The sequence below is a fragment of the Kogia breviceps genome, chromosome 4, assembly GCF_026419965.1.
Source record: "Kogia breviceps isolate mKogBre1 chromosome 4, mKogBre1 haplotype 1, whole genome shotgun sequence".
Classification (NCBI taxonomy): Eukaryota; Metazoa; Chordata; class Mammalia; order Artiodactyla; family Physeteridae; genus Kogia; species Kogia breviceps.
Window position 1 is genome coordinate 112,260,726 of NC_081313.1, and position 26,963 is coordinate 112,287,688.

The 26,963-nt window shown below is 38.5% G+C and overlaps 2 protein-coding genes across 6 annotated transcripts in view; both read left to right on the top strand.

Moving 5' to 3' along the window:
• Nucleotides 1-1,752: 1,752 nt before the first annotated feature.
• On the top strand, nt 1,753-11,783 carry CAMLG (calcium modulating ligand). Its single transcript, XM_059059947.2, has 4 exons — nt 1,753-2,505; nt 4,104-4,564; nt 7,530-7,595; nt 11,173-11,783. The coding sequence occupies exons 1-4, from the start codon at nt 2,199-2,201 to the stop codon at nt 11,362-11,364; spliced, it is 1,026 nt and encodes a 341-aa protein (XP_058915930.1). The 5' UTR covers nt 1,753-2,198; the 3' UTR covers nt 11,365-11,783.
• Nucleotides 11,784-15,744: 3,961 nt separating this feature from the next.
• DDX46 (DEAD-box helicase 46) overlaps nt 15,745-26,963 on the top strand; it is a 53,053-nt gene continuing 41,834 nt past the window's right edge. For all 5 annotated transcript variants that reach the window (XR_010840241.1, XR_010840242.1, XR_009335264.2 and 2 more), the window contains exons 1-5: nt 15,745-15,958; nt 18,189-18,377; nt 19,676-19,819; nt 23,171-23,267; nt 25,591-25,756. Coding sequence is in view for 2 of the 5 variants with exons in the window: in XM_059059913.2 (XP_058915896.1) it covers nt 15,942-15,958; nt 18,189-18,377; nt 19,676-19,819; nt 23,171-23,267; nt 25,591-25,756 (613 nt within the window). In the remaining 3 variants the exon portion in view is untranslated. The remainder of the gene's footprint in view (nt 15,959-18,188; nt 18,378-19,675; nt 19,820-23,170; nt 23,268-25,590; nt 25,757-26,963) is intronic.

Consider the following 26,963-nt stretch of genomic DNA (forward strand, 5'->3'; position numbering starts at 1 on the left):
GAAACCCCATAGGGAAATGGTTTCCCAGAAATAAGTAAGCATGTAATATGAAATCTTGACACTTTAAATTCTTACCTGACTCCATCAGCCATTATACATCAACACATCTATCTAAAGAATCAAAATATCCATTTGGTTTCTATATGCTATCTCAAGTGAAAAACATCTTTTGTTTACCCTGGAACTGTATTTGGTTTTGACTCGTCAGGATTTTACCTCATCAAGTTCTGCACATTTATAACTAGTACTTAATTATTTCAACTGTAGAAGTTTTTAAGGCACAGTCTGGGGCCTCAGAGATGTAGATCTGTACAGATATGCAGGGAAACCTTTTCTAATGCTTTAAAATTACTAGCTAGGGCATGTCTCTGAGATTTAGCTATCATCCAATCAAGGGGGAATGTTCAATGTTTATACCTGAGCTCCTTATGTTGTTGAACCCAAAAGGTAAGTTGCTGTTTGTTTTTACACTTTTTTTCAAAATCCTTTTCTGTCTGAGACAGGGTCAGGTGACTAACAGTTAAAAATAGTATGTTATTACCTTCTATCTAAGCAGGGTTTCACCCACTTGCTGACTTCGAGCAGGCTTCATTGCAGGGGACACACTAGGCTGCCTCACCCCCTGCAGCCTCAGGTATGAACTGGCCATGGCGTCCTCTCAGCAAGGGTTGACAAGGGATTCAATTCCTTCATTCATTTACTCATTTACTTAGTCATTCCTGTGCACCAGGGCTGCATTATGACTTTTGTGGGCTGTAGATATTTTGCTTTCGTGGGCTCCTTCCTCTATAAAAGCATATTTAAAATTATATTTTATGACTGTGTTAGTATAAGAATGACTACAATCCAGGCTGGATTCACCATTATACAAAAATTATTACTACACTTTTCTTCTGATTTTAAAAAAATATTCAAATAAATGAACTTATTTAGAAAACAAACAGACTCACAAAGAAAACAAACTCATGGTTACCAAAGGGCAAGGGAGGGATAAATTGGGAGTATGGGGTTAACAGATGCACACTTCCATATATAAAATAGATAAACATCAAGGGTTTACTGTATAGCACAGGGAACTATATTTAATATCTTGTAACAAACTATAATGGAAAAGAATAATTTTAAAAAGAACATATGGGCTTCCCTGGTGGCGTAGTGGTTGAGAGTCCGCCTGCCAATGCAGGGAACACGGGTTCGTGACCCGGTCCGGGAGGATCCCGCATGCCGCGGAGTGGCTGGGCCCGTGAGCCATGGCGGCTGAGCCTGTGCGTCCGGAGCCTGTGCTCCTCAACGGGAGAGGCCACAACAGTGAGAGGCCCGCGTACCGCAAAAAAAAATTAAAATAAATAAATAAAAAAGAACATAGACATGTACATATATATGTCAATATGTATAACCAGATCACTTTGCTGTACACCTGAAACTAACACAATATTGTAAATCAACTATACTTCCATTTAAAAAAATTCAAAATAAAACATCTTCTTGGGCCCCTATTGTGGGCCCTCACTATGGCCTAATGGATAAGGCAACCCTGTTCAGCGCTCACACTGTTCTAGGAGTTGCAGCCGTGAACAAAACACATTACTTGTCTTCATGGAACTTACATTTTAGTAAGAAGCAGATAATAAACACAAGAAGTACATTCAGTTTTCGAGTCGGTTATAACTGTTAAGGAGAAAAGGCACATAAGGAGAATAAGGAGTGTTGAGAGGGAGTGGCAATTTAAATAGAACGGAAAGGGAAGGCTTCACTGGGAAAGTCTTGAACAAAAACATGAGGAAAGCCTGAAACGAACCATGTGTATATTTGGTGAGGAATCAGCACCAGGAACAAATCCCAGCCGCAAGGGTCTCTAAAGCGTCGCTCTCGGAGTTACGCATTCTCCCGAAGCCTATAAGCGAGGCCGAAGAAGATCACTGGAAACCAGTGCCTGTCGCTGCAATCTCCATTTTGCTTCCTGGTACCAGGTAGGAGGAGTTCATTCCTCGCTCCCATACGTTTTCCGTGCTTCAGGCTAGGTGCCGGTTTTCTTCACTTCCGAGGGAACGCCACCGGGTCCCTCTGGCAGTGGGAGAGGAACAACGAGGGCCAGCCCTGGCAGGAGAAACTGAAGCTTCCAGCGATGCCCTCACTCAAGATGGCGGCGCAAGGCTCGCGCTTGGTCCCGTCAGGCGGCGCGCGTGCTTAAGCTGCATATGCGGCCAAGCGCTAGGGAAGGGGGCGGGTCCACAGTGGTAGAGGGACGCTCGCCCTGCGGCCCGGCCACGAGTCTTCGTCGCCGCGGCTCCCGCTTCTGTCACTGTTACCACTCCCGGATTGTGGAGGGGAAGATGGAGCCGGTCACCATCGCTACCGACAGCGGGGACCGGCCGGGGGCTCCGGCGGGCTCAGGCCTGTCGGCTTCCCAGCGTCGGGCCGAGCTGCGGCGGAGAAAGCTGCTCATGAACTCGGAACAGCGCATCAACCGAATCATGGGCTTTCACAGGCCGGGGAGCGGCGCCGGTGAGAACCTCCGTTTCCCCACAGTCTCCTGCCCATCCCTTTTGAGTCTTCGGGATCATTTTTCCTTTCCCTCCTCCACCGTGCTGACCTTTTTGACCAAACCCTGCTCTCTGACCTCCCCTCTGGCCCCGTCCCTTTGATGATATCCCCAGTTCTCACTTCTTAACCCCACGAAGTTTCTAGTCTCTTTCCTTAGTTTTCCGGGGGCTCCGCCCTTAGGTTGTCTCCACCTCCGCCGCGGGCTGGGAAACTCTCGGTCCTGAGACCCTCTGCCGTGGTGCCCTCTGCCCAGTTACCCTGAGACGGCCCCCGTCCTCCTTACCCACTCCCTCGCCTCTCTTGAAGGGCGCACATTTTATCCCCAGACTGCTCTGTCTATTGTGCCCGTCGGAAAGATTGCCTGCCTTTATTTCCTTTCCAAATGCTTTCCCTTCCAGTGCCTTCCCTGGCTTGTACCTTCTTTTGCCTTTTGCTGTAACTCTGTCGGCCTGCATGAGCTTGTCTTTACTGAACTGCCCCCTGGTTCTTCCTACGTGGATTAGAGACTCTTACGGTCAAATCCTAGTGTCTGTGTTCGGTGCTCTCCACACTGTCATCTACAGGCCTTCTTAAACAGGTGAAAAAAAATTGGAGGGACCATTCTTTAGAAACCCAACAAGTGGGACGTGCCCATCTGAGGCCTTATCTCCTAGTGTGTTGAGATTGATGTGAGTGATGTCAGGAACTGCATTTAACACTGAAGAGAGTTCTTCATTTCTCCCCCAATGACATGTACAGTGAGTTTCTTAAAATTTTTTTTCCATGTGAATATTTACTGACCACTCAGTATGAGCTAGTGTTCTCTAAATTTCCATTGAGCGTTGCCTTTAATATTTGGCCTTTAGTCACTGATTGCATGTTCCTTAGATCCTTGTGACTTCTGCTCTGTGGGGCTTTAGATATATAGCTCTGAACTTTTAGACAGTATACAGGTTTGCGACTGAAAACTGCCAAGAGAAGTAAGAGCCCTATTTCAAATTCTAGAACAATCGTTAGAAGACACATTTTCCCCTTTAATGATTAATAGTAGAATATTTATTCTTTCCTAAAGCGTCTACTTTGTTATTTTGCTTTGAAATTTTATTTTATCTGTCATTAAAGGTTTTTTTCCCCTTTGTTTTGTTTTAAACCAGAACAGCATCCTAAAACTGCTTAAATACTTGCTAATGGCTGCCAGATTACAGTAGAAGGATTACATAAACCGTAGCTGTAGTATATGCCACACCCTATGCTCACAGGACTCTGGATTCAGAAATGTATTATTAAAAATACAGATTAAAAAAATACAGATTAAAAAAATTCTCCATCCCTAACTGTCTTTCCCAATTTGTCTAATAGCGTTATCTTCTACCCCCAAAGTTTGGGGTGTATCCTCTGAAGGAATGCTCTTTTTGACATTTTGAGTGTTAGAGGAAGGAACTAGTTTGTCTTATGAAGAATTAGTATTAATTAAATTCAGAGGCTGTGAAGTTCTAGCTCTAGTGGCATATTTTTAAATACTAGTAAGAAAGGTGTTTGCTAGTATGTAATACTTAAGGCTTCTAAATTTCTTTTCTCAGAAGAAGAAAGTCAGACAAAATCAAAGCAGCAGGACAGTGATAAACTGAACTCCCTCACCATTCCTTCAGTTTCAAAGCGAGTAGTGCTGGGTGATTCGGTCAGTACAGGAACGACTGACCAGCAGAGTGGTGTGGCCGAGGTAAAGGGGACTCAGCTGGGAGACAAATTGGACTCTTTCATTAAACCTCCTGAGTGCAGTATTGATGTAAGCCTTGAGCTCCGGCAGCGCAACAGAGGAGACCTGACAGCAGACACTGTCCAGAGGGGTTCTCGCCATGGCCTAGAACAGTACCTCTCCAGATTTGAAGAAGCAATGAAGCTAAGGAAACAGTTGATTAGTGAAAAACCCAACCAAGAGGATGGAAATACAACTGAAGAATTTGACTCTTTTCGAATATTTAGATTGGTGGGATGTGCTCTTCTTGCCTTTGGAGTCAGAGCTTTTGTTTGCAAGTATTTGGTAAGAAACAGTGGAAAATGCAAATTGATTATAATAATGAGTGCTCTTGTAAGATTCATTGCCAACAGTAACTTAATATTTACCAGATTCATGTGGATGTTTGGAGATGTGTTATAAACTGCTATTCGCCTTATGTATAGAATGAGGTGTTCTGGTTAAATACAGAGCCTGATAATAATTGCTAAAATCTTTCTACATGCTAAGTAATATTCTAAGTGCTTTACATATATTAATTCATTTAACCTCATCCTTATGAACCAGGTATCATTTTTTTTTAACATCTTTATTGGAGTATAATTGCTTTATAATGGTGTGTTAGTTTCTGCTTTACAACAAAGTGAATCAGCTATACATATACATATATCCCCATATCTCCTCCCTCTCAGGTCTCCCTCCCACCCTCCCTATCCCACCCCTCTAGGTGGTCACAGAGCACCGAGCTGATTTCCCTGTGCTATGCAGCTGCTTCCCACTAGCTATCTGTTTTAAATTTGGTAGTATATATAAGTCCGTGCCACTCTCTCACTTCGTCCCAGCTTACCCTTCCCCCTCCCCGTGTCCTCAAGTCTATTCTCTATGTCTGCATCTTTATTCCTGTCCTGCCCCTAGTGAACCAGGTATCATTTGAATATGTTTTATAGGGGAGGGAATGAAGACTCAGAGAGGTGAAATCATTTGTCCAGGGTCACACTACTAAGTGACAGCTGGGATTAAACCCAGGCACTTTGATTCTAAAACCAAAGGGTAACTTACCTATATATACCATATATTAATTACCACTTTTCAAATTTGAAATATTAAAATGCAGTTCCTATGGTCCTGAATGTGATATAATTTTTTTATGGTTCAGAAGGCATTCTGCATATTATAGTGTAGTATTATCATAGGAGCAGTCCATTTTTGTTGTATCTTCATATGCCATGGCTGTTCAGTGAAAGTTGGGTTTTTTTTTTTTTTTTTTTTTTTTTTTTTTTTTGCGGTATGCGGGCCTCTCACTGTTGTGGCCTCTCCCGTTGCGGAGCACAGGCTCCGGACGCGCAGGCCTAGCGGCCATGGCTCACGGGCTTAGTTGCTCCGCGGCATGTGGGATCTTCCTGGACCAGGGCACGAACCCGTGTCTCCTGCATCGGCAGGCGGATTCTCAACCACTGCGCCACCAGGGAAGCCCGAAAGTTGGGTTTTATTGGTCCTTTTGTTTCATAGTATGTGGAGGAAAGAAGAAAAGCATAACAGTGTCGTGCTGTTTGAGGTGTTTCCATTCAGTAGACATTTTAAGAATACCTACCAAGTACCAGCCACATAAGTAAATTTTCAGATAATTAAGGTTTATGTTATTAAGAAGAAAAGTTTTTATTATTATTATTTTTAAAAAATTTTATTTATTTTTGGCTGCGTTGGGTCTTCGTTGCTGCACGCGGGCTTTCTAACTAGCAAGGGCAATCGGGGGCTACTCTTCGTTGCGGTGCATGGGCTTCTCATTGTGGTGGCTTCTCTTGCTGCGGAACACAGGCTCCAGGCACGTGGACTTCACTAATTGTGGCATGCAGGCTCAGTAGTTGTGGCTCATGGGCTCTAGAGCACAGGCTCAGTAGTTGTGGCGCATAGGCTTAGTTGCTCCGTGGCATGTGGGATCTTCCTGGACCAGGGCTCGAACCCATGTCCCCTGCATTGGCAGGCGGATTAACCACTGTGCCACCAGGGAAGACCAGAAAAAAAGTTTTTGAAAGTCTATTTTTTTAATGGAAATTCCCATCTTAAAAATAAAAAATTATTATTTATTTATTTATTTTTGCCTGCATTGGGTCTTTGCCACTGCACGTAGCCTTTCTCTAGTTGCGGCAAGTGGGGGCTATTCTTCTTTGTGGTGTGCATGCTTCTCATTGTGGTGGCTTCTCTTGTTACGGAGCATGGGATCTAGGCTAACGGGCTTCAATAGTTGTGGCACGTGGGCTCAGTAGTTGTGGCTCGCAGGCTCAGTAGTTGTGGCACACAGGCTTAGTTGCTCCACGGCATGTGGGATCTTCCTGGACCAAGGCTCGAACCCGTGTCCCCTGTGTTGGCAGGCCGATTCTTAACCACTGCACCACCAAGGAAGTCTGTAAAAGTCTATTTTTATGCCAGTTTTTTAAAGAGAATCTGTTGAACAGAGTCGATTTTTTTTTTTTCCTGATGATAAATTGGCATCATAGCTTTCAGCGTTTAGTGAGATGTGTAGCTACTTTTTTTGTCTTATCTATAGGGCTCTGTACTTCCATGCTTTTAAAATTATGTCCTATTTTTGTGCCTCATTTTGTGTGAGGTTTTTTGGCTTTCTGGGTTTTCTTTTTGCTGTCAGATTTTCAGCTATTAATCACTGCTCTCACTATTCTTCCATCTAGTAACATTTACTCCTTCACTCCCTATTTTAACTTTAGAAATAAATGTAAATTAGGTATTATTTTGATCTTTTCTGGTTTATTGTGTGAGAAGTGAGATAACCAAGTCGTTTTATCTATAATAAAAACACCTCGTCATTTGAGGGCCAGAGACGAATTCACTTCTTGCTCGGAAGTGTGAGTGAGGTATGTATGGCATCTCTTTTGAGTACTGAGCCTTTTAGGTATGCTTACAAATTGTCAGTTAATTACCTCTAGATGAGAGAGATGTTACTGCATGATGATTATACATCAATCACCGCTGGGAAGTTACCTTTTAAATTATTTAAAAGATAAGTTTTTAAGAGAGAGGGAATTTTGGGGGACATTGAAAGAATGTGACTTGACTTGAGAAACATGTTTTATGTTAAGGAAATCAAATCTCTTTAATTTTGTCACTCTTTTGCAGAAACAAGAATCCTTTCAGCCACTAAAATTAGATATTTTACTACAGTTTTTTTGCTTGGAATTTTATAACTGCTATTAGTTTGAATTATTGTGATTTGAATGATTATGTTGGAAATATGTAACTTTATCTTCTGTCTTCACAGTCCATATTTGCTCCATTTCTTACTTTACAACTTGCATACATGGGACTATACAAATATTTTCCTAAGGTAAATTAATTTTTTTTCTGAATTATGGTGATATATTTAGATTGATTAACAACTAGATGATTTTTTAAAATAATTTATTTATTTATTTATTTATGGCTGTGTTGGGTCTTCGTTTCTGTGCGAGGGCTTTCTCTAGTTGTGGCAAGCGGGGGCCACTGTTCATTGCGGTGCAGGGGCCACTCTTCATCGCGGTGCGCAGGCCTCTCACTGTCGCAGCCTCTCTTATTGCGGAGCACAGGCTCCAGATGCGCAGGCTCAGTAATTGTGGCTCACGGGCCCAGTTGCTCCGTGGCATGTGGGATCTTCCCAGACCAGGGCTCGAACCCGTGTCCCCTGCATTGGCAGGCAGATTCTCAACCACTGCGCCACCAGGGAAGCCCCAACTCGATGATTTTAAGAACTTAAAATTATGTATACTTACGGTCTAAATCAGTGCTATTCAAACAGTGATTGGCTCACAAACTATTTGTTTCTGTTTGTAATAAGTTCAGTTCAGAAAGTAAGTAATTAGAAACTTGTATAGCAATATGACATTGCCATAACATTTTTATCTTATTTTACAAAAATGTTGGTCCACCATGGAATAGGGGAAAAGCCTCATGACAGAGTTTGAATAGTACTTGTCTAAGAAAGTGTTCAACTTAGTTACTTAGTAAATTTAGTAATACATTTTGTTTTTAACAAAGGAAGTTATTTTTAAAATGGGTTCAGTTATCTTACTGTGCTCCTTACTGAACACTTAATGACAGTGCACTTTAATGCCAAGGGTCTGATATTTGTAAGAAATATTTGGCCATACTTACAGAACAGAAACATGGGGAGTATCAGTGTTTATCTGGTCAGCTTGACTCCAATTATACTATACAGTTTTATGGAACTTGCCTTGCCAGTAGAGAAGATAACCTTACTTGTGTAATTGAGTTTTTGTGTGAGATTTTTGCTGAAAAATGGCTACTTGACTGTTTGCTTAGTCATTTGTAATGCACTGATAGACCTCATGTGTGTGTTTCATGGGTTTGAAACATATTTTTGAGAGGTTAAATAGTCAAATCCACAAAGTAAAAGAGTAAAGAAAGATATGTAATTTTATTTATTTATTTACTTATTTATTATTTTATTTAATTTTTTAAATAAGTTTATTTATTTAGTTTAGTTCTGGCTGCATTGGGTCTTTACTGTGCGTGGGCTTTCTTTAGTTGCGGTGGGTGGGGGCTACTCTTTGTTGCGGTTCGTGGGCCTCTCATTGCGATGGCTTCTCTTGTTGCAGAGCACCAGCTCTAGGCGCATGGGCTTCAGTAGTTGTGGCACGTAGGCTCAGTAGCTGTGGCTCGTGGGCTCTAGAGCACAGGCTCAGTAGTTGTGGCGCACGGGCTTAGTTGCCCCGCAGCATGTGGGATCTTCCTGGACCAGGGCTCAAACCCATGTGCCCTGCACTGGCAGGCACTGTGCCACCAGGGAAGCCCTGTAATTTTATTTTTTAATTAAAAGTTTTTTTATGATATAGATGTATATTCATTGATTCCCTTAAAAATGTAATTTTAATTAAAGCATTTGTTTAGAAATTTACCCTTGAAACATTGATTTTAGTTTTGCATTAGCAAAAGTTTGGAAACAACCTAAATGTCTACTGATAAGTGACTAGTTAAAAAAAATTATGACCTATCCATTCAGAATACTAAAGGTCTCCACCTACTGATAATGTTAAGCTCGCCAAGAAGTATTAAGATATAAAAATACAGAATAGCATCTATAGTATACTTTTTTTTGTAAAAAAGGAAGAAAATCCTATGTATTTGATTTTGCTTATATATGTGTAAAGAAACTTTGGAAGAATATTACATGAAATTTTTAACAGTGGTTATTTGTGATAGAGTGTGTATCGGTTACTAGGTAAATGGGGAGAGAAAAGGAAGGGAGATTACTGTATAATTTTCTTTCAACAAAACATTTTGTTGTTAACAGGTTTCAACAGAAAAGTTGAAAGAATTGTGCAGTGAACACCCATTTATGCTTACCACCTAGATTCTGTAGTGAACATTTCATTATATTTATCATATATTCACCCAATTTTCTATCCATTTTCAGTACATCTTTTTTTAATACATCTTTTTTTTCTTGATGCATTTCAAAGTATGTTGTAGATGAAGACATCAGTATATTTTACCCCTACACATTTCAGTTTATATATCAACTACAATTCAGTGTTTCTTTATGGTTATTTTTCGTTATTTTGAGGTAAAATTTTCATACAGTGAAATGCTCAAGTCTTTATTATACCATGTGATGAGTTTTGACAACCTGTGAAACCCAAATCCTTTAAGATTTAGAACATTACTGTCAGGAAGTTCCATCATGTCCTTTTCCAGGCATTCCCAACCCCGGCACCATGAAGGTCTGATTTTCTTTTTCCCACTGTAGATTAGTTTTGGTTGTTTCAGTACTTATTTTAAATGGGATCGTTCCTGTATGTACGTCTTTGTGCAAGGCTTCTTTCATTCTGCATCATATTTTTGATATTCATCCATATTGTTGAGTGCATAAGTAGTTCATTCTCTTTCTATCTCTCTCTCTCTCTCTCTCTTTTTTTTTTCCCTGAGTAATACTCCATTGAGTGAATATAGCCATTAATTTGTCTAATTACCTATTGCTGGATGTCTTGGTTGTTTCCAGGTTTTGGTTAATATGTCTAAAGCAACAAAGAACTTTCCTGAGTGGGTTTTTTTGTGGACATAGGCTTTGATTTCTCTTGGGTAACTATAGCTTTTTATATTTAAAATGTTTTGAACCATGTGATTGGATTTGGTGATACCAAATCAATAAATTAAATGAAAATTCAGCCTTGAATCTCTTAAAGAATGAGACTAGAAAATTATATTAGGAAATAAATGTTCAGTGATATTCTGCTGCATATGTAAACAAATGTGCATTCCTTTGGATGGCAATTAGGGCTGACTCTACAGAATGTTCCTTTCTGTTACAAATTACTATTCTGTTACAAATTATTCACTGTCCTACAGTACACCTATCACTCTTCTGACTTTTGTTGTCATAAGACTTAACCTTACAATAAGATTTATCCTCTCACTTTTGCTCATCTTAATCGTGCTCATTCTTAAAGGCCTGTTTTTAATTCCACTTCCTTCTGAAATCCTTCCCTGTGCTTTACTTATACATAAAACCCTGGAGTAATTTCTGTCTCCTTTGAGTCACTATAGCACACGTCATCCATATTACTCATTTAGCAATTATTTATGTCCTGTCTGGTAATGCTTTTCCTGTTTTTGTCTTGAGCTTTTGTATGTATCTTAAATTATTATTTATATCTTGCCTCCAAGATAAGACTTTTTAAAAAACTTATGATAGCAAGAATGGTGTCTTTTCCCTATTGCCTAGCAGTTTGCTGCTTTACATATTATATGCTCAGTAAATGTTTCTTCATATATTATTGATTGATATTTTGAAACTTCATTAACAGTTTTTGAAATCAATTAGGCAAAAATAGCAGCACTGATGTTTTTATAGCGCTTAAGTAGTCTTCTGAAAGCTGTAAGATTTACTGAAGTCTTTCTCTATGCAGGGTGAAAAGAAGATAAAGACAACAGTACTAACAGCTGCGCTTCTGTTATCCGGAATTCCTGCTGAAGTGATAAATCGATCAATGGATACTTACAGTAAAATGGGCGAAGTTTTCACAGATCTCTGTGTCTACTTTTTCACTTTTATCTTTTGTCATGAAGTGCTTGATTATTGGGGTTCTGAAGTACCATGAAGCCTGCAGAACTCAGAGAAGCTTACAAAAAAAATTTCTCTTCTATATTGCAGTGACTCTAAAGGAAGCATATTGGTTTACACCTTTATGAAATTCTTTTACTTTTTGAGGTTGTAAAACCACTTGATTAGGAATGGAATGGCAGGTTCCCTGACTGGAAAGGGTTGAGTTTGTGTTAATATTGATGTGAAGATTAGAGTACTAATGTCAGTAATCGATTTTTCTTGTTTAATTAGAATTCCTATTCTACACCTTTCCCTAACTTCTCAGATTTGTAATTCCTCTTTGAGAGCTGAGCTAGTGCTTTTAGGAGAGCAGATGAATGTTGTCTCAGCCAGTCCCAAGGACTGAATCTTGTATTTGTATTGTTCTGTCCTGAGAAATGGAGCCATCTTAACAATAAAATGAAAGAAATTGAATTGTCTAGTGTTAAGTTTGCACATTTTAACTTATAAGGGCTGAATAAGGTAGCCAATTTTATCTTTTCTCGTTGAGTCAGTACCTTAATTTTTATTCCAGCATAAATATTTAATGGAGGAAATGATTAAGATTCATACATGTGAAATTAAAAGGTATTTATGAAATCTTTATTAATTTTAATTTATGAAAAATTTTATTACCAAACTCAGAATTGGGAATTTTTACTTTTGAGTTTTAGATTTTCAGAAGTATGTTTTTTAAGCAATAAGCATAGAATGATTAGATATAAAAATGGAATTTGAAGAATTGACTGAAGTATTCAACCCAATAGCATAAATACCTTTTTAACTAACGTGGTAACACTGTCATATTTGGAAAGTTTGACTTAAAAGAGTATAAAGCATAAGTGTTCTATCACTTGGTATTACATTTCCCTAGTTTTTTTGTATCGTCTGTTTGATTAATTCTTGTGATATAGACTTTTTTTTTTATTACTCACAAAGTTTTTTTATGTTGAACCACAGTGATGGAGAATAAGTATAACAATTTAAGTCTATTCGTTTGACTTAGGGTAAGATTACGAGCACACATTTTTCCTAATTCCATACAAATCTAATATGCAGAGGATTGGATAGTATTCTTGAATTTGTCACACTCTCCCCAATCCCTGGAAAGACACTAGGGGTTTTCAGTTGCACATTTTATTTCTTCCATTTTGTCACTTTACACATGCAAAGGTTTAGTAATTGTAGGTCATTATCAAATTTATTTCAAAGAGAAGACATGAGTATTTGCTTAAGCATGTTGAATAATATCAAATGGAAATGCAGGTTTATTAGTGTTCGGAATAATTAAGAAGAATTTTTTTTACTTAGAAATTTCAGGGATTTGAAATGTTTATGAGTTAAAACTAGATTGAGAAGGATGGTTGTTGAGGACTTCCCTGGTGGTCCAGTGGTTAAGACTCTGCGCTTCCACTGCAGAGGGCGTGGGTTCTGTCCCTGGTCTGGGAAGTTTCTCATGCTGTGAGGTGCAGCCAAAAAAAATCACAACAACAACAACAAAGGATGGCTGTTGAGAGGTGACATCTTTGACCAGTAGATTTTTAGTCTTATTAGCTGTATAAACGGATGTGTATACACACAGTTGGTGTTAAAAACAGCAAGAGGGTTATGAGATTCAGAACTAGGTTAGTTAGAATCAAAATCTGCTTTGGAAGCCAGGGCAGTTTGCTAAATAAGTGATGTATTGGAGACATAGTAGACTATAATTACTTCTTTCACCTCTGCTAATAGATAAAAGTAGTTTCTTCAAGGACATAGAAATGCTGTGAACTTACCGTAAATATGCTGTGGGCAGAAAAAGCCAGTTAGAATTGTCACGTGAATATGTTCTCTTAAAAGGGAGTTAGAGGTACTTCCCTGGTGGTCCAGTGGTTAAGACTCTGCACTCTCAGTGTGGGGGGCCAGGGTTTGATCCCTGGTCAGGGAACTAGATCCTGCATGCATGCTGCAACTGAAGATCCTGCATGCTGCAACTAAAGACCTGGGGCATCCACTAAATAAATGAATATTAAAAAAGAAAATAAAACTATTTTAAAAAAAGAAGTTAGAAATGAAGTATCTTGGAAAGAGCTCTGACCTGGGTATCAGATGCCTGGGTTCTGGATCCAGTCTAGATTCCAAGAAGATTAGTGATCTGGGATTGAATTTGTTTCCCATGTGTCAGTATTCTCCCTTAAAATCAAGAAATTTGAGTAAGTGATTTAAAACTGTTCCAACTATATCAATTTTTGCATGGCCTCATCCAGTTCCTTGGCTTCAAATACCATATACAGAAAGTCCCTGAGTTAGAGTGGTTTGACTTACAATTTTTTGACTTTATGGTGGTGTCAAAGTGACACATTCGTTAGAAACCGTGCTTTGAATTTCGAATTTTGATCTCTTCCTGGGCTAGCCATCTTCAGTATGATACTCCCTACTGACGCTGGGCAGTGTCAGAGAGCTGCAGCTCCCAGTCCATGATGCAGAGAGCTGCAGATCCCAGTCCATGATGATCCACTTAAAACCGTTCTGCTTTTCACTTTCAGTATAGTATTCAATAAATTACATGAGATATTCAACACTTTATTATAAAATAGGCTTTGTGTTAGATGATTCTGCACAACTGCAGGCTAATGTGTGTGTTCTGACACGTTTAAGGTAGGCTAGGCTAAGTTATGATGGGTAGGTTAGGTATATTAAAATTCATTTTCCACTTGCAGTATTTTAAACTTACGATGGGTTTATCAGGATGTAATCCCATCCTAAGTTGAGGAAGATCTGTATTATACATTCTATAAAGTGCTTATGACCCTTATCTCTCCAATCTCTATTTCTCCTTTGAACTCCAGACTCATATATTTCCTTTCAGCCATTATCTCCTGGATATCTAGTAGGCAGAAACACTGATTTTCTCCTTTTCCCACCAAATTTGCTGCACCCAGGCCTTTTTCATCTCCACAAATTCACCACAATCCAGAGTAGCTCTGTTCAAAACCTGGGAGTCATCTTTATTCATCTCTTACCCTTGCAGTTCACATCCATTTTATCAATTAGTGTTTGGAAAGCTGCCTGTGGAATGCATCCAGAATCTGACCACTTGTCAGTGTCTGCACACTCCTTACCTTCAGCCCACATACAAGCAATTTACAATGGCTCTCATACCTGACCCTCATTGGTGTCCATTCTGTCATATATTGGCTCAGGCCTTCCTTACCCTTGGCATGGTCTGCCCTGCAGCCACAGGTGGGCAATAAATCACAGAGGAAGAGTAGAAGCCAGTCTTAGAGTCTTAAACTTGTTTGTTTCATTTTAAAAAAATTCAAATTTATCGAGGTAAGATTTACATACAATAAAACACACCAATTTAAAGCATACAGTTAGGGAACTCACTGGCCGTCCAGTGGTTAGGACTCCACGCTTCCACTGCAGGGGCCCCGGGTTGGGGAGCCAAGATCCCGCAGGCTGTGGGGCACGGCCAAAAAAAATAACAATAAAGATAAAACGTACAGTTCAATGAATCTTGACAAACATCCATGCAATGACTGCCACAGTCAAAATATGGAACTTTTCTATCATTCTTATGTGTAAGAACATAAAATAGTACAGAGGCACGTAAAGTAAGTGAGAGCCTGTCCCCAACTCCTTTACAGCTTTCTGCTAAAACAACTCAACATTGCAGCGTAAGTTCCACTAGGTGAGTCGTTCTTCGCCTTGACCGGACTGTAGTTCAGAATCACCTGGGAAGCTTTAAAATTCCCAGTGCACTGGAAGCACTCCTGGCCAATCAAATCAGAGTACCAGAATGGGACACACGCATCCGTATATGTATTTTTATTTTATTATATGTGTATTTCCCAAGCGCAGGCAATGTTGAGAACCATAATCTTATGTAACGTATTTTTAGCTCTTCGTCCTCTTCACCAAGTTAACTCCTACTCAGTCTTCAAATCATACCTCAAAGGTCACTTCCTTAGGGAACTCTTTTTCTGAACCCCTTTCCTATGGTAGAATCTCTTTTCTGTTATATTACATCTGCTTGTGTTTTTGTTAATGCTTATATCTGCCACGAGATTGAAAGCTCGTTGAAAGGTAGAACATGCCTGACACGTTAACAATATGTTTAAATGAATGCATGTAGAAATGATGAGAGTGAATGGAGATGTTTGTAGCATCCCTTAGATGTCAGTACACTTCCTGGGACAGCTCGGGGTTGCTTATGGCGTTTCAGTGCCCGCTGTAGGAAAGACCCTCTCAGGGCTTTCATGGCTGAGGCACCACCCTCTAGCGCCCCAGGGCGCGGGGGCTTCCGCGGCTGTGCTGGGAAAACCCGGCCGAGGCAACCTCTTTAGGCGCAGCCGGCACTGTGCGGCCTCCAGCCGAGAGGGGGCGTTGTGGAGCGATAGCTGCTTCCGGCCCGCTTTTTCCTTCCTCCTGCCGCTGGCGCCAGCACGTCCTGTTTTTGTTGGCCGCGTTCGGATAGTGGCTGCTGCTCTGGCTGCTGCGGCTTGTTAGTGCTGCTCCTCGCCCGGCGTGCTGAGGGCTGTGCGGCCTCCTACTTTGTCCGGTTTTCCTGAGCGTGGTCCCGAAGGGCGCTGCTTTCCCGCGGCCTGCGGCATGGGCCGGGAGTCACGGTGAGCCGGCGCGCTGGGCGGGCGAGTCCCTTCCTCAGGCGGGAGTCGAGGTGGCCGCGGGGCCGGGCCTGGCCCGGTGCGGCCCCACGTGCGGCCAGCGCTGCCCGCGGCTACTAGAGGGGCAAGGGGACCTCGGCTGAGGCAGTGGGTGTTCTTGGGTCGGCGGCGGGCACAGGGTTTCCTTGCACGGCCATCGGCCGGTTCGAGCCCTTGGAGCGGGAACACACCTCCGGGACGTCAACTACATCCCGCCATTTCCGCGGAGGTTACCCGGATCGCCTTAGTCAATAGCGATCCCAGTTGAATTTCTCACCACTTCGCATTTGCAACATTTCTTTGGCCCCCGTCGCTCTCTACTTTAGTTTTTTGTGCGCGTGTGGTATTTTCTTAAATTGAAAGGAGCGTGTGGCCAAACATTTTTACATCTCCTACAATAAATACTACGTGACTAGGTTTGTTTTGGGCTACAATAAATGCTTGTTGCCTGGGCATTTATTTCGCACATAGATTTAAAATTTCTTTATTATGTGTTTTTTATCCTTTTTAAACTGAGAACTGGGAGGTCTTATTAGAACTCTGATAGCTCTTCAACATTTCAGATTGTTACATGGTTTGGGACCTTGAGTTTTAATCTTAAATGTGCGTATTTGCTTAATGTTTAGCTGTGATTGAAAGATCATTTATATATAGGATATAGATAATAAATAAGTAAGGTAATAGTAGTTTACTGAGGTATAATTAATATTCAGGGAAATGGTCAACGCTTAAGGGTAGAGCTTGGTGAAATTTAGCTCATATATGAACCGCGTAAACATCACCTGGATAACGAGTATTTCCATAACTACAGAAAATTCGTGTAAAGGTCTTTTAAATCTCTGTGAAAGCATTGCTGTTCACCTGGCCACCCAGACCAGAAACCTGGAAGTGATATTTATTTGACTGATTCTTCTCTCTTGCCGCCTACATCCAGTTAGATACTGCACCCTGTCACCATTCCTGCTCTCCCTGACTTAATTCAGGCCCTAATCATTTATTACTCAGACTGTTACACCTGCCTCAAGTTACCTTCCTCCGATCTTGCTCTCCCAGTTGATTCCGCACTGCAGCCAGAGTGACACTTCTGAAATTAACATAAGATTATGTCATTTCCTTGCTTTCATGTCTGTTGGTTCTTACTGCTTCCAAGATGAAGTGAGACTCTTCAGCACAACCTTCAGGGCCCTTCCCAAGAAGGTCCTTTCCATCTCTTCAGCCTTCTCCCCCACTTCTCTGCCTTTCCTGGCTTGTGTACTAGATTTGCTGTTGCACTTGACATTTAATTAGTCATTAAAATATCCAGATTTTGACACTTCTCAGCAACTCTACATGTGACATTCTGATCCAAGCCAACGCTGTCTCTTACTTGGACGATTGCTGTAGCATTCTACCTGTTTTCCCTGCTTCCGTCCTTGCCTTTCTTTGGTTTGTTCTCCCCTCAGCAGCCAGAGTAATGCTTTAAAAATAGTAGGGAGGTTATGTCACTCCTCTGCTTAAAATCTTCCAATAGCTTCTCATCTTTTCTCAAAGTAAAAGAGAAAGTCCTTATAATGGCCTATAAGGCTCTCCACATTTGGCTACCATGCTGTACCTCTGACCTCATCTCATGACACTTTCTCTCACTCATTCAACTCCAGTCACATCTGGTTCCTTGCTGTTCCTTAAACAAACCAATCAAGGTTCGTCTTCAGGGTCTTTGCACTTACTGTGCCTTTTGCCTGGAAAGTTTCTCCCTCACATATCTCCATGGTTCCTTCCTTTACTTCCTTCAAACCTCTGAAATGGCACTTTATTAGTGAGGCCTTCTCGAATCACTTGGTGTAAAGGAGCAAACTTCCTACCTCCCACTGTCTCTCTTTTTCCTTTTACTTTCATCTGTTTTTCTCCGTAGCACCAAATACATATACTTATTTCTTTACTTGCCAGTCCTCTCTTCCTTTACCAGAATGCAAGCTGCTTGAGGCCCAAAGGCAGGAACTTGGTCTCTTTGGCTTACTGTCCTTCCTTCTTTTTCAGGACAGTGTGCTGTAGCAGAAGAGTTTATTCTTTCCCCCTAATTTAAAAAAAGTTTACATATAAGAAGTTCTTTCAATGTTTAATTTATCTGCTGAGATTTTTTAAAGAAAATAATAAAATAAATAAAATGTAATAGAAGCTGTGTTTGCTAAGCTTGATCTTTAACTTAATAATCTAGCCACTATCGGAAGCGATCAGCATCACGGGGACGCTCTGGAAGTCGATCTAGAAGTCGCTCACCCTCAGACAAAAGAAGTAAACGTGGAGATGACAGAAGGTCTAGAAGCAGGGATAGAGATAGAAGGAGAGAGAGGTCTCGTAGCAGGGATAAAAGAAGATCTCGGTCAAGAGACAGAAAGCGTCTGAGGTAAGACATTAATCTCCACAGGACTCTTGATAAATTGGACCTTCTCAGCTCAATCAGGTTTCTTCAAAAATTCTGGACTAGAATTTAGTGACCCCTTTGCAGGCCCTCTGCTTTAACCCCAGCTTGTTTGATTAGGTACAGAAGTGATTTGCCTAGAACAAAAACTTTCAAACGGTATTTCCCCCCCCCCTTCCACTGTCATTTTCAAACAGTGAAGTAAAAGCTAAGGTAATATGCCATCAGGGGGGTTCTAGTCTAATCCTGTCCCTAGAAAGCTGACCCCTGTGTTCAGAGCAACCGCTAGAGCTGACAGGAGAAGGAAACAGGGCAGAGCCATCTCCATACTCTGTTTGAAACTATTTTAAAGAACTTTTTTAGATTTAACCAAAGAACATCCTAATTTTTTAAAACTTGATTAAATATTCCATGGTACCACCCAAGCAGCCATAACTTTTCTGGAGGTAGAAAACAGTCTCTAAATAAAAATAATCTTCCCCACACCAAAAAAAGATTTCTAATAAAGTTTCTCATTAAAATGGGAAAGAAGACAAGGTTATACAGGTGCTGTGAACTGATCACAGAAAGAACTTTGACTTTATCTTTTTCAGGCATTGGAAGGAGAGATTGCAAAAGTGTCACCTGGTACTTAGGGAAAATACTCACCCGTAACAATGTGGATAATGCTAACTTATTCAATTTTATATTATGTGGTACCAGGAACAGTTTCATACAATTCAGTCAAGTACTTGTTAAGTGAAATTGGTCATTTAAGATTTGGTCTTTGACTTTTTGGTGTGAAAAAATCACAAGATTTTAGAGCAAGAAGGATTTTGCGATTATTTGGTGAAGTCTCCATATTTTACAGATGAGGAAACTGAGACCCAGAGAGTTGATCTGCCCTATGTATGTCACTAATTAGTAGTACCAGGGTAGAAATTCTTGTCTCCTAATTTTCATATCTGTGATCTTTCCATAGCCCCATTCTGCCCATCCTTATACTTAGGTTTCGGCTGTGTTTGAAATTTAGGTTTTCTGCTATAGGTCATAAATTTCAAACAGCTCTTGTTACATATTTCCTGTTTTTCCACAAACATCACTTTGAAATTAGTATCATTTATTTCATTGACCACTTGTAAGGACTGGCTTTACTTGTTCCCTGTTTAGCTGATTTGATACTTAATTGAAATCTGTCTTTAATAATGGTAATAATTAAGGAGCTTCTTTCAACATGAGGCAGAACCATGGTCTAAAGTAGACGTTCCACTTGGTCATAGAATAAATAAAGTGTCCCCTTTCAGGCGTTCCAGAAGCAGAGAGAGAGATCGAAGTCGAGAGCGAAGAAGATCTCGAAGTCGAGACAGGAGACGTTCGAGGAGTAGAAGCCGGGGCCGGAGATCCAGATCCTCCAGTCCTGGCAATAAAAGCAAGAAAGCTGAGAATAGGTAGGTTGGGAACTGACTCCCTTTCCTACAGTTTTTTAAAAAAATCTTTATAAATACTGAATTTGGCTGCTGCCATGAGCTGTTAGCTGAATTATTTCAATAGGTTATAAAGCTTGTAATGCTTTTAGAAAATGCTAGATTCTATTAGTTTTAACACTCATAATGCATTTTTTAAATTTAATATCTGCTATTAATGGTCAGAAATGCATTTTATATACATCTTTGTGGGAACTATGTTTTTTCCTTTGAAATTACTTTCTTGGCATTTCCGATGTTGATTGACAAATAACTTTTTTACTCATGGTATGTATTGCTGAATTGCTATTCATAATGGGTGAACTTTGCTTTTGTAAGTTAAATGTACCTGTTTCCTTAAGATGTTAGTACCATTCAATTTTGAGATATTATTTATGTCTATTAGACATAATATGTTTACTCTTTTTGTTTCTCTTGTTAGTGGTTTGTTCTTTGCCTATTGTTTCTAAAGTGGTGTCATGGGATGTATGGATTTGTTCTGTTTTCTCTGTTTTCTCCATATTACTTAATGAGGATTTTTGCCATGTCATTTATTTTACTTTATAAATTTTACTTTTATTTTGTCAAGATCAGTGTAATAATGCCCATTGGGATTATTTTAAATTTTAAAATATAAATTCAGAGAAATGAGGGAAATATAAACATGCAGCTTATTAAATAACTATAAAGCAAGATCCATGTAACCGCCACCAAAGTCAAGAAATAGAACATTTTCAGTACCCCTGGAAGCCCTCCATGTCCTTTCTCTAACCCAGCTCCCTCCTTCCGTATATAAAATCACTCCTGACTTTTGTGCTAGTAATTTGTGTCCTTATTGTTTCCTTATAGTTATACCACCTGTGTGTATAACTGGAAAAAGAATGGTCTAGATTTATATGTTTTTTAACTTTACATGAATGAGTCTTGTCTTCTTTTGCGTTTTTGCTCAGCCTTGAGAGTTATCTGTGTTGCTCATAACAGTAGTTTATTTTTATTGCTGAACACTATTCTGTGGTATAAATATACCACTATTTATTTACCCATTCTACTGAGATGGATGTTTGGGTTGTTTTAACTTTGGGGCTATTATGAACATATTTGTATATATATCCTAGTATACATGTGTATGAGTTTCCCTTGGGTATATGTCTAGGAGTGAAGTTACATGGTCATAGAATAAACGTAGCTTCATTTCAACTAAGTAATCCAAAATGCTTTCCAAGGAGTTCGTACTAATTATACTTCCAGCAGTATATGAGAATTGTATCCCTCCATACCCTTGCCAGTATTAGGTATTGTCAGTCCTTTTAATTTTTGTTTATTTGTTAGACATGTAATAGCAATATCATTGTGGTTTTAATTTGCATTTCCTTGATTACTAATGAAGTTGAACACTTTTTCATGTGTTTCTTGGTCATTCAGATTTCCTCTTTTCTAAAGTACATGTTTAAATGTTTTGCTCATTTTCCTATTGGGTTGTTTCTGTCATTAAAAATTGATTTATAGGGCTTCCCTGGTGGCGCAGTGGTTGAGGTCTGCCTGCCGATGCAGGGGACACGGGTTTGTGCCCGGTCTGGGAAGATCCCACATGCCGGGGAGCCGCTGGGCCCGTGAGCCATGGCCGCTGAGCCTGCGCGTCCGGAGCCTGTGCTCCACAATGGGAGAGGCCACGACAGTGACAGGCCCGTGTACTGCAAAAAAAAAAAAAAAAAAAATTAATTTATAGGGGGTTTTTGTTTTTAAATATTCTGGATAGTTTTTATCATTTATGTGAGGGGCAGATATATTACTCTGGTTTGTCTTTACTCTGTAATGATACTTTTGAGGAACAAAGACTTAAGAAAGAAGAAACATTCATAAAATGAAGAAAATTAATAAGATGATTGAGGAAAACCTGACAAGGGCAGTATGAAAAAAGAAGATTATAGGCTATACTCAGTCTAAACATAAAGGATTAGCATGCTGTTTTTAACAGTATATAAAAAAGATAATACAATCATAAACTAGTTGGATGTATTCCAGGAATGGAAGGTTGGTTTAACATTGGAAAATCAATCAGTATGATCCTTTACATTAATAAGATTCAAGTAGAAAAGTCTTGGTTATCTAAGTAGATTCAGGAAAAGCATCTTATTAACTTCAACATACATTGATGTTTAAAAGTTCATAGCAGACATGAATAGAAAAGTATTTGATAAACTGATTATAAAATTAGGAATGCAAAGGGCATAAACACTTTTGAAGCACAAGTTATGAGGGCTTGCACTACCAGGTATCAAGACTTGTCATAAAGTTATAGAAATTAAGAGTGTTGCTTTATTGTAAGGAGAGACAAGTAGATCACTGGAACCATATAAAGAACTCAGAATCAGATCCACGCATATAAGGTCATTTGATAAATGACAGGGGTGACATTATAAATAGTAGGAAAAAGTTTTTCCAATAAATGGTATTAGGGACATTTGCTATCCTTTAATAAAATAGGACTAGCTACCTCATTCTGTGTGCAAAAAGCATTTCCAAACAGATTAAAAACCAAATTAGATGGCAAAGCTATAAACTTTTTAGGAGCTTGTACTAGAGAATATCTTCTTTTGTTTTTTTTTTTTTTTGTGGTACGCGGGCCTCTCACTGTTGTGGCCTTTCCTGTTGCGGAGCACAGGCTCCGGACGCGCAGGCTCAGCGGCCATGGCTCACGGGCCCAGCCGCTCCGCGGCATGTGGGATCTTCCCGGACCAGGGCACGAACCCGCGTCCCCTGCATCGGCAGGCGGATTCTCAACCACTGGGCCACTAGGGAAGCCCGAGAATATCTTCTTTACCTCTTGAGTATCTTCATCAAAGTTGGAAAAATTTCTAAGATGCTTTAAAAAGCACCAATCATAAAGGAGGGAAAAAGGTCAACTAATTTGATTACATTACAATTATGGGATTTTATTCATTATTAGATGCCCTAAGTAGGGTCAAAATGCAAGCCTGTTGGGATTTTAAATATTATTACATATATCAATTGGCTTGTAGACTATTAGTGTCTTCGTGTATTTCTCCATTTGTTAAATTTTAACTTTGTTATTTAAATTTTGTAATTATTTTTATATGCTGTGTCCAGTTTTCCTTTGGTCAATTTCCAGATATCTAATAATATTTGCAGTTAGTGTCATGGGATTAATTCTTCATTTTATTTCCAAAGTGTTTATTAATGGTATATAAAAATTCAGTTGACCCTTGGAAGTTTATTTCTTACATAAAAAGTAAAATATAAGTCTAAGTATTCTAAAATTAATGTTTCCAAAAACAAATAGATGATGTCCCTCTCTTTCTGTCTCTTTTTTGGTAGGTCTAGGTCCAAAGAGAAAACAGATAGTGGGGAAAGTTCTAAAGAGAAGAAAAAAGACAAAGATGACAAAGAGGATGAAAAAGAAAAGGATGCCGGTGTATGTTTTCTAACATAAGTAATCGTGTAATATCAAATTTGTTTCTATAGTGACAAATTCTTGTTTTTTAATGCTGTGTGTTTTATTTTTAAGTAAATGATAATAGATTTGTGAAATAAACAGGTAAAATAATAGTTGTCCCATGAGAAAATTTTTCAGAAAAAAGTTGCATATCTATACAAATTATCTAATTTTATGTGCAAAATGTGATCATACTATATGCACTATTCTGTGCCTTGCTTTTTGTCACTTTTAAATTATGAATTATTTTATCAATATATAAGGTCTTAAGGTAATAAATAGCTATATATGAACTATCTAACTTAAGAAGTAGAATGCCTTTCTGTTTTCATTTGTTAAATATTGGATATCTTTCTATAGCTGCTTACAGAGGTAGAGCTTGTTGTTTGTAATGCCTGCATAGTGTTTTGTTGAAAAAAGGTAGATGGATATTTAGGCTGTCTCCAGTCTGTAGTTATAAACAGTGGTATATTAATCCTTGTACTCATGTGTTTTGTGAATATAGTATAGGGTAAATTGGTATCAGTAAAATAAATGACTTTGTCAATGGGTATATGTATATAGCTTTCCCTCAGTATCCTAGGGGGATTGGTTACAGGATCCCTGCAGATACCAAAGTCTTCAGATGTTCAAGTCCCTTATATAAAATGATGTAGTATAACTTACGCATATCCTCCCCGCATACATTGTCATCTCTAGAGTACTTATGATACCTAATATGACGTAAATGCTGTGTGAGTAGTTGTAAACATAATGTAAATGCTATGTGAACAGTTGCCAGCATGGGGCAAATTCAAGTTTTGATTTTTGAAACTTTCTGGAATTTTTTTTCCTAAATACTTCTGATCCACAGTTTGTTGAATTCTGAGGATGTGATCTCACAGACACAGAGGGCTGTCTGTATACATTTAACATTTTGATGAATAGTATCAAATTGCTCTCCAAAAAAGTTGTATAAATTTTAGGATTTTAGACGTATGAAAATGTCTGTTTCTTCACATTCTTGCTAACATGGGTATTTCAAAATTTAATTTTTGCCAGTGTAATTGGTTTCTTGTTATTTTGAGTTGCATATCTTTAAATATGAGTAAATATTTTTAAATGCTATGAACATAATGTAAACTAATAATTAAATAAGGTATTTTCAGTTTATTTACTATTTGCACTTTTCTTTGAATGCCTAGTCATATCTTTTACCCGTTTTAGAATATATTATAGCTTCACTTGTTTTTCTTTTTTTGTGTGTGTGAGTTCTATTTGTTTAGTGTTTTTTTTTTTTTAAGGGACCTGCTTTCTGAGCAGTGTATCTAAGAAAAGTTATAACACAAGAAGTCTGGGAGTCTGGTTTCTGATCTAGTTTTTACTAGTCTTGAATGAGTCAGTGATCTTGAGAAAAACATAAGCTTTCTGGGGCTCATCTTCAGAGAGGATGGAATTATTATAAAGGATCTATAAAGGATAAATTTATAAAGGATATAAATTCAGGAGCAAAGCTTTTTGTTTGTTTAAGAAAGAAACTTATTTTAAAAATACAAACATAATATAACCGTATTGTAAAATACTTGGAAAGTCAGAAATAATTCTCTGTAATCCCAGGTGCCCAAAATGCCATCATCATTATAATTTATTAATATTTTCTTTGACTTTTATACATGTGTATTTCCATACCTACCTGTAAGGTAGCGTGTCTAAAATTTTGATTTCTATAATGCTTAATCTTTAAGTCCCTGATTATGACTGTGCAAATGATTTGCTCTCTCCTTTTAAGAGTATTATTAATAATCTTGATACAGGCTTTAGAATGGCTGTTCCTGGGAAACCTAGACCTAAAGGCTAAAAGATCAAAACTCCTTAATCATGTTGATAAATAGCTTTCATTTACTCAGTAATTTGTAATAGAAAATTGCTTAAAATGGAGGCAATCTTGGAGGAGTTTGGAGGATTTAAAATTGAGAATAACTAATAACTAGGGAACTTTGCTTGCTAGTTCATTTAGTTTCCACTTGGAGAAATTGAATTCATATGTGCATATTGCTTGTAACTAAAATGAGATTAATTTATGGTGTTTGAAGTCTGTCTGCTTTCTTAGTTGAAGATGCTTTTTATTGTGATTTCATTTTGCTAATTTATTCCTGAATATATTTAAAAGATGTGTGATCTAAATCTGGTCTAAATTTAGGAGTTTTGTGTACATCTATTTTTCCTTTTTTTATACTTTGGAGAAGTTACCTGGAATGTCACTTGGAGTAAAATTGTTGATCCTTATTTCCCTCTCTCTATTTCTTTTTATTTTTCTCCCAAGAACTTTGACCAGAATAAGCTAGAAGAAGAAATGAGAAAGCGAAAAGAAAGGGTAGAGAAATGGCGGGAAGAGCAACGTAAAAAGGCCATGGAAAACATAGGGGAACTGAAAAAGGAAATTGAAGAGATGAAACAAGGGAAAAAATGGAGTTTAGAAGATGATGATGGTATATTGAGTTGTTAGACTAATAGACTATATAACAATTCATGTAGAATATTCTAGAATTATGAGTAATAGGCCATTTTTATTGTGGAAAAATATACATAATGTTTACTATTTTAACTGTTTTTAAGTGTACAATTCAGTGACAATTAAGCACATTCACAGTGTTGTGCAACCATCACCACTGTCCATTTCCAGAACTAAACAAAAATTCTGTACCTCATTCAACAATAATTCTCCATCCTGTCCCCCTCCCCCCCATTTCTGGTAACTTCTAATCCACTTTCTGATTCTGTGAATTGCCTGTTTTAGGTACCTCATATAAGTGGAATCATACAATATTTGTCTTTTTGTGTCTGGCTTATTTCACTTAGCAGAGTGTCTTCAAGTTTCATCCATGTTGTACCATGTATCAGAATTTCCTTCTTTTTTAAGGCTGGATGGTATTACATGGTACATATATACTGCATTTTGTTTACGTATTCATCTGTTGCTGCATATATAAGTTTCCATCTTTTGGGTATTGTGAATAATGCTTCTATGAGAATTGGTGTGCAAATATCTGATTGAGTCCCAACTTTCACTTCTTTTGGGTATATACCTAGAAGTGGAATCACTAAGTTCATTTTGAGATTTTTAAATGCCCCTTTTAATGTTTGCATTAAATTTTAAATTGTATAGTAGTGTTCGGTAAGGATCACTGATTTTACCTTAGAGTGGAGAGTTAGGTGCTTATGGGCATAGTCAGTAAATAGCTCTTTAATTTTTTACTTCAAATGTTAGTAATGAGGGTAAGTTAAGGGCATGTTTTCAAGTCCCTCTGGTTTTTTCATAAATTATAAGAGAAATATTTCCCCTCCACATCTGATATTGATGTTTAAGATTTTAGTAAAGTGGAAGAGTATGAGATATTATAGGAAAAGGGAATTTTGCTCCATTTTCTGTGGAAATTCCTGTGAATTTTTCATTTTCTGTGAAAGTTGAACTAAATAGATGAATGGATTCTACCTTTAAGTGGTGATGATAACTTAGTTACATAAAGAACATTAGATTGTCTTTAATTAAGAATGTGCTATTATGTTTTCTTTGTGTGATTTAAAGAAAGATAACTGCAAGAAATAAACATACCATTTTAGCAGGCAGAGTTCTGCTTCTGCTAGTGTAGTTGTAAAGCAATACTGGAGATCCATTTTTTAGACATATTAGTCTTT

What these genes read in the sequence shown, in the direction of transcription:
- CAMLG (XM_059059947.2), top strand. Translation starts at nt 2,199, where the DNA reads ATGCGGCCAAGCGCTAGGGAAGGGGGCGGGTCCACAGTGGTAGAGGGA. An exon ending in CAGGCCGGGGAGCGGCGCCG is followed by an intron (nt 2,506 to 4,103) that starts GTGAGAACCTCC and finishes TTCTTTTCTCAG; the next exon opens with AAGAAGAAAGTCAGACAAAA. An exon ending in TATACAAATATTTTCCTAAG is followed by an intron (nt 7,596 to 11,172) that starts GTAAATTAATTT and finishes TTCTCTATGCAG; the next exon opens with GGTGAAAAGAAGATAAAGAC.